At 44.5% G+C, this 13,700-nt stretch overlaps 1 protein-coding gene across 1 annotated transcript; it reads right to left on the minus strand.

Moving 5' to 3' along the window:
• Positions 1-6,504: 6,504 nt before the first annotated feature.
• Positions 6,505-13,367, minus strand: LOC104615178 (tubulin alpha-4 chain). Its single transcript, XM_010281939.1, has 5 exons — positions 13,309-13,367; positions 9,698-9,920; positions 8,859-9,007; positions 7,633-8,313; positions 6,505-6,815 (listed from the first exon to the last, which is right to left on the minus strand). Exons 1-5 carry the CDS (start codon positions 13,309-13,311, stop codon positions 6,528-6,530), a joined length of 1,344 nt encoding a protein of 447 aa, XP_010280241.1. The 5' UTR covers positions 13,312-13,367; the 3' UTR covers positions 6,505-6,527.
• Between the last annotated feature and the right edge of the window lie 333 nt (positions 13,368-13,700).

Consider the following 13,700-nt stretch of genomic DNA (forward strand, 5'->3'; position numbering starts at 1 on the left):
GCCGCTTTTCTCGCCGGCCGCGTCAGAGGGCAGCAGCGCGTACTCCGCCGCGCAGTTTTCGTTTCCCGCTCCGGGGAGCGCCGGCACAGAAAGTGAAACTCAGCTCGGCCGTGGTGCGCCGTGGCAAGATGGCGGCGCGGCCTGGCGTGGAAGAAAGGCGGTCGAGATGCCACGGCGCACTGTTGCTCAGGGGCTGCCCACTCCTCTCTTGGGGCCACAGGCCCGGGGTGAACTGTGCTAACAGCGGGCCAGGACAGCAGCCCACTGTGGGAAGGCAGCAGCCCCCTCACTGCCACAGTCCAACACCTTGGCCTGGTTCAGTTTGGTTTCTTCTGGGCAGAGGCAAGAGAGAGCTTTAAAGGGAGGGTTGAGAAATTGAACTCTGCAGAAAAAAAGCTCCTCTTCTTTGGCAGAGGCAATACCTCAGGGGACTTGTTCTGCCTGAACTTTATGTGGTCGCTCGTTACCGCTCAAAAGCAGACATGTCTTTGGCCAGGCGTTTGTTGGGTTTAGCCACAAGAGCAACAGAAAAGCCAAGTTCTTGTCAAGGCCTACAGTAGCCTACCTAGAAGTGAGAAATGGCTCATTTAACCCCAAATAAGTAACTTGCTTAGAAACTTAACCCACATGGCAAACTGAAAGGCTTGGCAGTTTCACGTCTGATGGCGATCTGCAACATGCAGCAGGATATACGAATGGCAGCACAACAGTAAATAATACTCCAGCACCAACCCAAGCTATGAGATTTCAGGCCTCAACAAGTCACCTACCTCCAGCTGACCAGAAATGCTTGGGTGGCTGCTTCTCCAGTGTGTATGTTGGGTTTCCAGGCTTTCCCCTTCATCTTGTGTCTGGGTGTCTGCAGGAGGAATGGAGGAGTGCAGCACCCTGTAAGGGAGCTTTGCTTGTTGGAGGATGGCCACTGGCCCAGCTTTGCTCCACTTGAGGAGGTGGGAGAGTTTAATGGTAAGTGATGCTGCCCTGCAGAACTCTGCGGACTAGGGAAATGGTGCAGGTGACATAGGGAGTGCTGCTATGAGTGTGAAATAGATTGAGTCTCTTGGGACCCCAGAAGGGAGAGTCCCTGTGTGATTTGGCAGGGCATACCTGCCTACCCTTTATGGAGGAACTCCAGCTGGATCAGAGACACCATGTCCTTCCCTTGCATCTGCTATCAGACAGTCCTCAGGGACAGGTTCAAATCCTAAACACATTCTCCCTGTGTCTCTGCCTATAGGATTGGTTTAGCAGGACATGAGGGGTTAGTGAGGGGAAAGGTGTTGCTCCCTTCCACAGGCTGTGCGGAGCTCCTGATGGCTTCTGTCTCCCTTTCTCTGATCCCTAGAAGTCCACTGGTATCTTTGGGGCACCTAATTCCCCCTCAGAAAAGCCCCTTCTGTGAGCTGCTAACAAACTGAATACATGTGCTAATGCAGAATCCTTCAGCTGTTGTCTCACTAAGTTACTAAATTCAAGGAATGTTACAGAAGAAACAGGTGGGAGAAAAACCATGGCTTAACATAGCCCTGACTTGCTGGCTCCTTTCTGTATTATACAGACACGTAGCAGTTATAGAGAGAATTTAGAAGTTGAATGTGGAAGTCCTTTATAATATTTCCGTAGCAAAGATGCTGTACAAGGCATTGTGATGTAAGTGTTCTTATTACTAACAGACAGTTTATTCCTGTTAACACCTTGAATCAAAAAGCCAGCCCTTTGGGGGTGTGGCTGGAAGAATTCACATCTTCAGAGGCAGGTGAATACAACCCTGATGACGATGAGAAGGGATGTTCACTGCCTCCCCTTTGTCACATAACACAGATCACTTTGGGTGCACCTTCTGGGAGAAGGGTTATGCTACCATGGATTTATTGTGGAGAGAGGCTAAACTGTCCTCAGTTCTGTTAGCACAGGTGAGGACAGTGTATACTCCCAGCTCTGTGTCAGGTACCTCTGTGCAGCCCCTGCCCTGCTTCAGTGAACCATAGGAAGGAGACAGTGCATAGGAGGCTTTCAGAGGGGTTGTCTGGAGCCCATCAGAGCTGCCATTGTTGCAGTCCCCACAGCTGTGTACCCTCTGGGTAGGTTATGGAGAACCTCCTCATACAACCTGGCTCTGTTGGAGGCAGCACAACTGCTTGGCAGTCAGAGCTCTTCAGCCAAGGCAGCAGTGGCAGTGAAAAGCTTCCTGAATGGTCACATGGATGGGTATGGATGTCTGTAGAGGCTTGTGAGCAGAAGGGTACAAATGACTCAGCATCTTTGCTGTGACTCTGGCAGAGCCTCTTGGCAATGGTTTAAATTTAGTGATGTTCCCTTTCTATTGCTAGCTTGTGTGGTATCTGCCTGCTAGGAGGGAGGAGGAGAGACAGAAGAACTGCCAAGCCATAACTTGCCTAGAGATGGTTAAACTACTTGAGCAAAGTGCAAACCAACACTGGAGATTAAACAGGAACTAGGTCTGACAGGTCTTTGGAAACTAGTGAAGTGGTGTGCAGTTTGGTAATGACCCCTTTGAGAGCCTGGATGCTCAATTAAGAGGAGGATATGTCTTATTTAAGAATATTTTAAGCTTTGCCTATGGAATTCAATTGTGACACCCCACTTCCAAACCAGGTAACAGGCAGCAATCTAGGCCCAGAAAGTGTGCTCAGATGAAGGGATGGCTAAAACTGAAAGATTCAGTGTCTGGTTCTCCAAATACACTGCTCACTGAGCATTGTGGTGTAGTGTCACTTTTACAAAAGCTGCTAGCTCCTGATAACTGCCACAGCACTTCTAAAGTAATCTTCAAACCATTCCAAAGAGTGTATTGGCTACTGCAAGGGCAAAGATCCTGCTTAAGTGTCTTTGCAAATAAAATAAACCATAACACTGATGATCAGGATGAGATTTAAAAAGCTTTCAGGAAGTTAGGAACCCCACACCCAGTGTTTTAGAATGCATAAAGTACTCCACACTGGATCAATAACTTCCACTTCTTCATTGCATTGCTTTCAGCAGTTTTTCAAAAAAGAGAGCAAGAAATTCATCTGCCATTTTTTATCACTTTTTTTGTCTTTAACTTGCCCCCTATTTCTCCTCTCTCACTGGAAGAGTAGGGTCACTTCTCAGTGTGAAGATGAATATGTGTTTCATGTATGAATAAATTTACTGTTTCTGGTTTTGGTCCCAATTCAGGACAGAACTGTGAGGGAAGCCATGTAAGAGTGTAAATCCCACGAGGTTGGGTAACACTTATCCATGTTGCTTCGATTTAGGTACATAATCAAGTATATCTTGAATAGGATGTTTTCCTAAACAGAGATATTCTGGTACTCCATAACTTCATAGTTTAGTAGTTGACTGATATGGTTAATTAAATGCATATAATGCATACAGACTATACAAGTTCAATGTGATGTTGTACTGCAAAATACAACTGCCAATAGAAATAGAAATCTCTATGTGAAGAAGGGCACAGAATCACAGAATGGTTGAGGTTAGAAGGCACCTCTGGAGGACATCTGGTCCAACCCCTCTGCTCAAGCAGGGCCACCTAGAGCCAGTTGCCCAGGGCCATGTCCAGGCAGCTTTTGAATATCTCCAAGGAGGGAGACTCCACAACTTCCCTAAGCGGCCTGTGCCAGTGCTCAGTCACCCTCACAGTAGAAAAGTGTTTCTTGATGTTCAGATGGAACTTACTTTGTTTCAGTTTGTGCCCATTGCCTCTCCCCCTGTCACTGGGCACTGCTGAAAAGAGCCTGGCTCCATCTTCTTTACACCCTCCCTTCAGGTATTTATATACATTGATAAGGTATCAATGAGCCTGAGCCTTCTCTTCTCCAGGCTGAACAGTCCCAGCTCTCTCAGCCTTTCCTCATGGGAGAGATACTGCAGTCCCTTAATCATATTTTTGTCCCTTTGCTGGACTGTATTCAGTATGTCCATGGCTTTCTTGTACTGAGTCCAGAACTGGACATAGTACTCCAGGTGTGGCCTCACCCATGCTGAGTAGAGTGGAAGGATCACCTCCTTCAACCTCCCTAACCACAGCATAGCTATCCAGTTGAGGGAGGTGATGATTGTTCCACTCTACACCACACTGGTGCAGCTCCACCTTGAGTACTCTGTGCAGTTTTGGGTGCACGTCAAACATCACACTATTAGAGTGTGTTCAGAGGAGGGCAACAAAGATGGTGAAAGGTCTTGAGGACACGACTTAGAAGGAGTGGCTGAGGTCACTTTGTTTCTCAGCTTGGAGAAGTGAAATCTGAGGGGTGACCTCATCCTCAAGGGGGGCAGCAGAGAGGGAGGTGCTGATCTCCTCTCTCTGGCGACCAGCAATAGGATATGAGGAAATGGAATGAAGCTGCATCAGGGGAAGTTCAGATTGGACAGTAGGAAGAGGTTCGTCACTGAGAGGGTGGTCAGTCACTGGAAGAGGCTCGCTATGGAAGTAGTCACAACACCAAGCCTGTCCGAGTTCAAGGAGCACCTGGACGACTCTCTTAGACTTACAATTTAGTTTTAGGTAGTCCTGTGAGGAGCAGGGATAATCCTTATGGGTCCTTTTCAACTTGAGATATTCTATGATTCTATGAACTATGTTGCCTAATGCAGCCCAGGATACCGTTTGCCGCCTTTGCAGCAAGGGCACATGGCTGGCTCATGTTCAGCTTGGTGTCCACCAGGACCCCCGGGTCCTTTTTTTGCAAAGCTGCTTTCCAGCTGGGTAGCCCCCAGCATATATTGGTGTATGGGGTTGTTCCTCTCCAGGTGCAGGACTTTGCACTTCCCCTTGTTGAACTTCATGAGGCTCCTGTTGGCCCATTTCTCCAGCCCGTTGAGATCCCTCTGTATGGCAACACAACTCTCTTATGTATCAGCCACTCCTCCCAGTTTTGTGTCATCTGCAAACTTGCTGAGGATACACTCTGCCCCATCACCCAGATCATTAAAGATGATGTTGAACAGAACTGGATCCAGTATTGACCCTGGGGTACACAGCTAGTTAATGGCCTCCAACTAGACTTTGTGCCACTGATCACCACTCTCAGGGCCTGGCCAGTCAAGCCAGTTTTCAGTCCACCTCACTGTCTGCTCATCCAGCCCATACTTCAACAGCTTTTCTATGAGTATCTTATAAGAAACAGTGTTGAAAGCCTTATTCAAGTTTAGGTAGACAATAACCACTGCTCTCTTGTCTGCCAGGCCAATTGTTGCATCACAGAAGGTTATCAGGTCAGTCAAGCATGACTTCCCATTGGTGGATCCCTTTTAAGTAGTCCTGATGATTTTCTTCTTGTTCATGTGCCTGGAAATGTTTCCAGGTTTAGCTGCTCCATCACCTTCCCAGGGATCAAGGTGAGGCTGATCAGCCTGTAGTTCCCTGGGTCCTCCTTATTGCCCTTTTTGAAGATAGGAGTGACATTTGCTTTCCTCCAGTCTTTGGGCACTTCTCCCAATCACCATGATCAGTCAAAGATTATCAAGAGTGACCTTGCAATGACATCTGCCAGATGCCTCATCACTCATGGGTGCCTCCCATCAGGGACCTAGATCTAGATAAAAAGTTGCTGATGGATTTCCTAGTCAAGAAGAATTGTCATTGCCTAGCAAGATGTGAATCCCATAAACCTGAGGTCTTTGATCACTACTTTGAATTATCTTTGAGTGAACATTCACATGCCTGTATTGCAGACTCCAGTGAACATGGTGCACTAAATAAAGATTGCCACAGATGGCACAGCAGTCTGCTGGATAAAGCAGAGGTTGCTTCTTGCATAGGAAGAACCATTCAGGTAGAGTAAGGAATACTGAAATGTTTTCAGTAGGGATGATGCAAAAAAAAAAAAAGTTTTTTTTTAAAAAGGGGGGAATTTTCTCATTTAAACAGTTTCACAGAGACACAGGAAAAAATTCTTATGCCTGCTGCAGCTGTACCCAGCTAAAAAGGATATTTTTTTTCACAAAACAGATGTTTATCCCCCAAATGTGGAAAAATTGCACTGCTTTAACATTTCTGAGTAAAGTGTTCACTTTATCAGAAATGGTCTTTCAGAGAAGAGTGAAGTGTCCCTTTTAGGTCAGTCAGCTGAAGGTCAATAAGAGAATAAGAAAGCACAGAGCAGAGGACCCATTTTTCCGTGATCATTATTTTTTGACATGCCAACAAGCAAGAGGTGAAGGTATGTCAAACTGGAGCTTTGAAAACTCTACTGATTCACTGTGCTCCATTATAAACTTGCATATATTGAATTGTAGTGGTTTTAGCATGTGTATTAGAGCTTGAAGAGGCTTACATTAAATGTGCAAGGAAGAAGAGCAAGTCTTTTTGCCTTGCTGGGAGTGGTGGGGCATTACTACAACTGATCATATCTTACAGTACAATTTAGCTGTGATTTGCGGAGTAAAAGATGTCTCTATATGACCCCTCCTAAATTTCTGTATATTACATACAAAAAAGGTGACCTAATGGTAGACACATGCAATACAGTGATACAGAAACAATTCTGTGCTCACTAGGAACGAAGTGTATTTTAAAATTACTCTCCATCATTTTCTTCTTCAAATGAGTCAGTTCCCACTTCTTCATAGTCCTTCTCCAGGGCAGCCAGGTCCTCTCGGGCCTCTGCGAATTCTCCCTCCTCCATGCCTTCACCCACGTACCAGTGCACAAAAGCTCTCTTGGCATACATAAGATCAAACTTGTGGTCGAGCCTTGCCCAAGCCTCTGCAATGGCCGTGGTGTTGCTCAGCATGCAAACTGCTCGCTGAACTTGGGCTAGGTCTCCACCAGGAACTACTGTAGGAGGCTGATAGTTGATCCCAACCTGGAAACAGGAATATGAGAGAAGGTTGTAAAAAGGCAAGAGCAGAAAGCAGTCAAAGAGCTGAAAAAATGTGAGTAAAGTTACAGGTGCTGAGGTAGAGTGGTGCCACTATCAAAACTACCAAAATGGCAAATGCCATAAAAAATAATGTCATAAACAATATAAACATGGTCATTTTAATGTCTGTATTATTCTTCTGTTTAATGTACACTGGTAACTTTGAGACTTTCTTAACAGCTACTCAGCACTGAACAGTTTCACCAAGATACTCTGTAGAAACTAATACAGAAAGTTGGTTCCCAGTTTAAAGTTTTCATTCTTAAATCAGCTATTTCCACGACAAATGTTTTTCCACTGCTAGTGTCTGTGTTATTGTTGAAATCATGCTTGCCATCACTACTATGTAGCCAGTGGGGACAGGCTGTATAATATTTCTGAGTGAGGGGGTTAACTTACAGATTCCCTAATATCAATATTTCATTTATTAATTTTATCGGTTTTGGTATTTCCTTGGTTTCAGATGTTGCTTCAGAGGGAACACTCACTGGCTTTTCTAAAATTCAGGTCTGAAATTAATACTTCTTTAAATTTTAACTCATATACAATGCAGATTTCCACTTACTTAAATAAATATTTAGGAGTCTGTGTCAATGGGATGTCCAAAGGAGAAAAGGCACATTTTATACAAATGCACCTTTCTTATGTCCATTTGTCTCAGAAGTGGGAAACATACAGGATCTAAAACTCTAACATACAAGTTTTCCGCTAGGCTGAACTTGCCCTTTAAACATTAAAGAGAAGCTCATGGTGTGCTCACCTTGAAGCCTGTTGGACACCAGTCAACAAACTGGATAGTTCTTTTGGTCTTGATGGCAGCAATTGCTACGTTGACATCCTTGGGAACGACATCACCACGATAGAGCATGCAGCAGGCCATGTACTTCCCATGTCTTGGGTCACACTTCACCATCTGGTTGTTGGGCTCAAAGCAGGAACTGGTGATTTCAGCCACCGAGAGCTGCTCGTGATACGCTCTGTCAGAAGAGATGATGGGGGCGTAGGTCACTAAGGGAAAGTGGATGCGTGGGTAGGGCACCAGGTTTGTCTGGAACTCCGTCAGATCCACATTGAGGGCACCATCGAAGCGCAGCGAGGCGGTGATGGAGGAGACAATCTGGCTGATGAGGCGGTTGAGGTTAGTGTAAGTGGGGCGCTCGATGTCCAGGTTCCGGCGGCAGATGTCGTAGATGGCCTCATTATCCACCATGAAGGCGCAGTCCGAGTGCTCCAGGGTGGTGTGTGTGGTCAAGATGGAATTGTAGGGCTCCACCACAGCGGTGGAGACCTGAGGGGCTGGGTAGATCGCAAACTCCAGTTTGGACTTCTTTCCATAATCCACAGAGAGGCGTTCCATCAGTAAGGAGGTAAAGCCAGAGCCGGTACCCCCACCAAAGCTGTGGAAGATCAGGAATCCTTGCAGCCCAGAACAGGCATCAGTCTAGAAAGCAAAAGAGAAAGTGAAAGAATAGGGGCTGAAGAAGAATGAAAAGACTTCATCTACTATCTGAGCTTATTTTGGGCTGAAGAGCAGTCATCAGCAATATACAGAGCAGATCTCATGTTTTCTTGAGAAAGAGCTGTTGATAATCCTGCCCTTTGCTTTCATCGCAGGCTCAACTTACGACATAAAAATCAGACTCTTATCTGTGGAGCTTCTCTCTCTAAACTTCACACTTCTTTTATTTAGTCTAGCTGAAAGCAGCAATGTAGAACTACCTATCCACCCTTCTATATCAGTATTGGTGCTCTAGGGCTAATAATGAACAATTACATATGCAGAACTACTTTTTAAGAGTATCTGGAGGCATACAGCTGGGAAGTGAACTACTGGGCTTCTCTCTCTTGGACTAGTAATGATGCCTCTGTATGTCTTGCAGTCTCTTTTCTGAACCATTGGTATCATTTGTAGTCAACAAGCTACCTGTTCTGCACTTCTTTCTTCAGCAGAATCCGAACTGCTGTTTCAGAACTACTGGGACTTACCAGCTTACGGACACGATCAAGCACCATATCAATGCTTTCTTTGCCAATGGTGTAATGGCCACGGGCATAGTTATTAGCTGCATCTTCCTTTCCAGTGATCAGCTGTTCTGGATGAAAAAGTTCCCGGAAGGTGCCAGCCCGCACTTCATCTGAACGAGAAAGAGAAACTGTAAGAAGCCGCATGGCTGTGCTCCAGTGCCAACAAGTTCTGGGTGTTGCTGGCATTGATGCAAGTTTTCAGTCACAGGAGGTCATGCCCCCAAAAAACAGTTGCAGATGAAGAAGGGAACTGTCATGTAAGCATTTTTCATTGTTGCATTCTGTTGATTTATGGTGTGACTTGTATCCAGCCACAGAAGTTGTTATCTTCTCATGAACTTGTAATTGTACAGCCTGTACCCTCAAGAGGACAAGTCACCAGATGAAAAGTGTGAAGAAAATCATGTTCCCCCAGGTGCCCCAATTTTTAGAAATCTTTCTGTTACTGGAGGGAAACTGTCAGGCTCCCACTTTGAATCTGAATTGGAGAAAAGCAGAATCCTAATGGCAAAAATGTCATGATAAACAAAACCAAAAGTTAAATGTTTGTGCAAAGAGAAGTCATACAAACCATATGTACTAGCTATTAAACTGCTGGGGATCCTGCTGTTCCTATGTTTTTTACACCTGTTACAGAATCTGGCATTCTCTGTCACAAGAAAATTAATTTCATGCTATCTAGTGGCAGACCAAGATACAAAGGGTGTGCTGCTTTGTACCAGTGGAGACTGGTGGCACATCATGGTGATATTAGGAAGAGTAAGCTCTTCTCCATTTTCCACGTTTATCTCTATACTGACCTACTACAGTTGGTTCCAAGTCCACCATTACAGCCCGTGGCACATGCTTCCCAGTGACTGTTTCGTTGAAAAATGTGGTAAAAGAGTCATCATAGTTGAGTTTATCATGCAGATCCTTGAAGGTGCCATCCGGCTGAATGCCGTGCTCCAGGCAGAAGAGTTCCCAACATGCATTTCCTATCTGAACTCCAGCCTGGCCAACATGGATAGAGATGCACTCGCGCTAAGGGGAGATAGCAGAGACAGGGTCAGAAAAAACAGTGCACATCAGTCCTCCTTATTCCTAGTGGTGACTTTTTCCCAGTGTATTGCTTTTCCAAAAAAATGGTGAATTGTTGCTGTCAGAATTTCAGTTGGTTGTTCAACCCCATGACCACAATGAGACTGTACACATATGATACTGGGACAGTTCTTTAAAAAATTGACATCTATGTGCTGTAATACATGGGTACATGAAAACAGGTAGGAAAAAAAAAATTTCAGCTACACAAACCCCACCTTTCCTCCTATGGATTGGCCCTGCTGAGAAGCACATCCCAGTTTAGTTTATTTTTACTCCTGTCTGGAACCTGACACAGCCATGTGGTATCCTTCAACCTTATGTAACCCAAGACAGGTGATGCCTTTTGATCCTTTTACCCTCTGATAGCAGGCTAGAGTGGAAACTTAGAAGGACTGCTTTAAGCAATATTCACCTCAGGAAATTGTTTCAGATTCTCTCGGTTGAAACAAATGTTCCTTGAAGATCCTGAGCAGCTATGAATTTTACATTGCAGGTCCATTGCTTATTCAGGCAGTGTCATTGCAATATGATGTGTCCATTTGCATAATTTTAAGTATAATTTCTGTGGTAGACAAGAACTTTAATGAAAAAGAAAACAATGTATGTAACACCAGGGTAACAATAGGCAGGTGCCAATTGCTCCAAAATCCTGTACACTTAAGAAGAGTACAGGAGTATGAAGGACCTGGTGCTGGCTTTCATAAATTCTCAGACAGAATTATAAAGCAGATACTTCTGAGTTAGTACAGATGATTACAACACCGGGTTTAGTGAAAGGTAGTTTTTTTAAGGAGAGAGTGGTTGCAGATACGTGGAGTTTTTCAGCTTCAATTTCTGCTCTGGAACAATTAAAGCCTTCTGAGCTTCATCTCTGTGATCTCAATGGCCCTGTCTGTACCAGGGAGTAAGAAAGGGTCAGATCATAGTACTGCACACTGGCTGTGGTTGCCTGTGCTGATTGATAATTAGAACGCTGCCAGTTCATATGATTCCAGACAATGCTTGGGCACCATCCAGAGTACAACTCATTATCAAGAATGGTTTCCAGTGAGCAGCTCACTGACCACTGCCTAACTTTGGAGAGGGAAAGAAAATTCAGATGGCTAAATATGAAGCAAGTGATGCTGCCTGGCTTCAAGGCTAGACAATGGTCCTCATTTTATTTTGTAGTATTGCATTTAGAGATACCAAATGACTTGATATCAGATTTGACCAGTTAACTTTTTTTTTTTTTAGTTCTGTAACTGCTTACCCAGCAAAATCACCCTGTGACCTGAGAGTGAAATGCATCCTTCTCAAAAACTAAATCCTCAGCCAGTATGTGTGACCAGCAGCATCTCTGGAGCAGTGTTTTCTTCACAAATTGACATATATTTATGTTTTAGAAACATAACTAAAGATATTTTTTCAGAAGCAAGTGGAATTTCAGAAGTCACCCCTGCCCCAGTTAGTCATCCTCAGAAGTTCAAATGAATATAGAAAGTCAATTTAAGCGTTTCATTCAATGAAATATATTATTTCTATTCAGTACTCATTTGTAGGTTGCTGATTCTGCAAATGCATATGCAGAAGTGTGTGTAACATTCTCTCAGGTGTATTTGCACAACCCTGTTTTTCTCAGCTGAGTTGTGCAAAAGCATCTGAGTCATTTGAGTGATGGTGAGGCTTCATAGGTTGGTATGTTGCAGGGGAGTTGCAATCTGGAAGATTACTCACAAAATGCTGAAGGCATATTTGGGCTTAGAGAATTCAGTTAATGCTGATTTTGCACAGGACAGGCCCCTGCTTCTCTTTTAAATCCCAATGGGAATCTGTGAGGCTGGCAGCAAGGAAAACCAAAGTTTTTTCCTTTTAAACACAGCAGTGAGGCCAGGTGACTTTTTTAAAGAATATCTTTTAGAGCAAAACTACAATTACAAGTCAAGCAGTACTTGGAACCTAAAGAGCTACTTTGCTCTGTTCCTCAGGTTAGTAGAGGAATTGGTCCATTTTTTCACAGACGGAACCAGTGAACCTTGCCTTAGAAAGTTAATATTGTAAAGCTTAGTATAGGACTACAGCTGAAGACTGCAGAACCTGTTCCTTTCCTGGTAGACTGACCTTTCAGCTGCGCTAGTTTGAAGCAGTATCTCAACCCTGCCTTTTGAGCCAGGCCTCTTGCCGTGCTCCTGCCTTCAACTCCCATCTTCTCCTATCCCAGCAGTAATTTGAAAATACTCTGACAAGGAGAGAAGACAATAACAAAGAGGTTTCTAATTTTGCATAGTAAACAGCTTTAAAATACGTATCAGACTTTTAGTAGGGAAGAGAGCGGGCCTTCTTCAGAGTCACAGGCAGAGTAAACTGATCTCTACGTGATATTTAAATTTGGAGCCTACTCCAAACTCATGTTTCACATCCCATCATTAATGGACCAGGACCTGTCGTTCGAGGTGCAGACCTAACTTTTTATCTACCAAGAGACAGCAGAAAGGGCCAGGTCCTTTGTGAAACTAAACCAGGGACAGCTTTGACTCTATTAAAAAAACAGAATACTACCTGGCTTAAGAATTTACTGTACAAAGGCAAACCTCAGTCTTCCAGCTATTCCTGAAACATGCTCACTATCCTAGGTCTGCCTTAAGACACAGGGAGCCTGTGGAAGTGCGTATCTTGCCTGTGAAATGAGCGCTCTCATTTTGGACCTGCAGCTGTACTGGCAGAAAATAACATAGTTCTCTGCACCAAAATAAGACTCAGTGCTAGACATAAATCAGGGTACAAGGTGAAATGGGTTTTTCACATTCAAAGAGGTTTTGAGAGATTTCTACAAATTTATAATAAACCCCCAAATCTTAAAAATGAAGGGCCGTTTTTACTTACCTAAATGCATACATATATAAAAACATTAATGCACTCCAGAAACACATATGTATACACTGTACAGCTATGAACAGTACAGCCATTGGGACTAAATTAATTTAAAACAGAAACAAAGATAAGTAATTTTTTTGTTTCATTTCTAAAAAAAAATTATCTCATATGAAAATGAACCTGTGTTGAGAAAATGTAGTCACAACAGAAAGCACTAAAAAGCTAAGACTCCAGATCTAATTTATCTTATAATTCCATTAGTTAGAGACTCTCTGAAGAAAACTTTGGTTCACAGAGCCTTACAGCTCCAGGAGGATTTTCCAATACTTCTTTCCTATCCTCTTACATGGTAATGAATGCGTGAGATCGGGGGTTTGTGGCACAAACCACTGGTAACAAGGGCAGATCCCCCTGTCTTCCCTCGCCCACAGTCCTCCCGGTCCCTGTGTGACCGATGTTCCCACATCCCCCTTACCATGGTGTCTCCAGCGGTGTTTCCTTCCCTTTCGGATCAGTAGTGGCAGGTCTTTGCAGGAGCCCGGCTCTGGGCTGCAGGGCGGGAGACGGCCTGGGCCCAGCACCCAGCACCTGCTGCTGCGCTTCAGTGTCACAGCGCGGTGGGGAATAGGTCACAGACTCCGCAGTTCTGCCCACGGCATCACTGCCTCCTGCCCTCCCCACCACCCTGCATATGCAAATTCAGCCAGATAGGCAGGGCTCAGATATACCCCAGATTTCAAACTTAGTCCCGCCTGGTTTGGCGTGCTTATTAAATCTGAGCGTGGCCATGGAACACGCCATAAACTATCCTTTCTAACACCTGACTACTATACATATATATCACCTACAAGACACATACCACCACAG

The sequence above is a fragment of the Phaethon lepturus genome, unplaced genomic scaffold (genome assembly GCF_000687285.1).
Source record: "Phaethon lepturus isolate BGI_N335 unplaced genomic scaffold, ASM68728v1 scaffold17862, whole genome shotgun sequence".
Lineage (NCBI taxonomy): Eukaryota > Metazoa > Chordata > Aves > Phaethontiformes > Phaethontidae > Phaethon > Phaethon lepturus.

Coding starts and splice junctions, on each gene's coding strand:
- LOC104615178 (XM_010281939.1), bottom strand. Junction 8,314..8,858: donor TTGATCGTGTCCGTAAGCTG/GTAAGTCCCAGT, acceptor TTTGCTTTCTAG/ACTGATGCCTGTTCTGGGCT. Junction 6,816..7,632: donor GGTGTCCAACAGGCTTCAAG/GTGAGCACACCA, acceptor TCCTGTTTCCAG/GTTGGGATCAACTATCAGCC.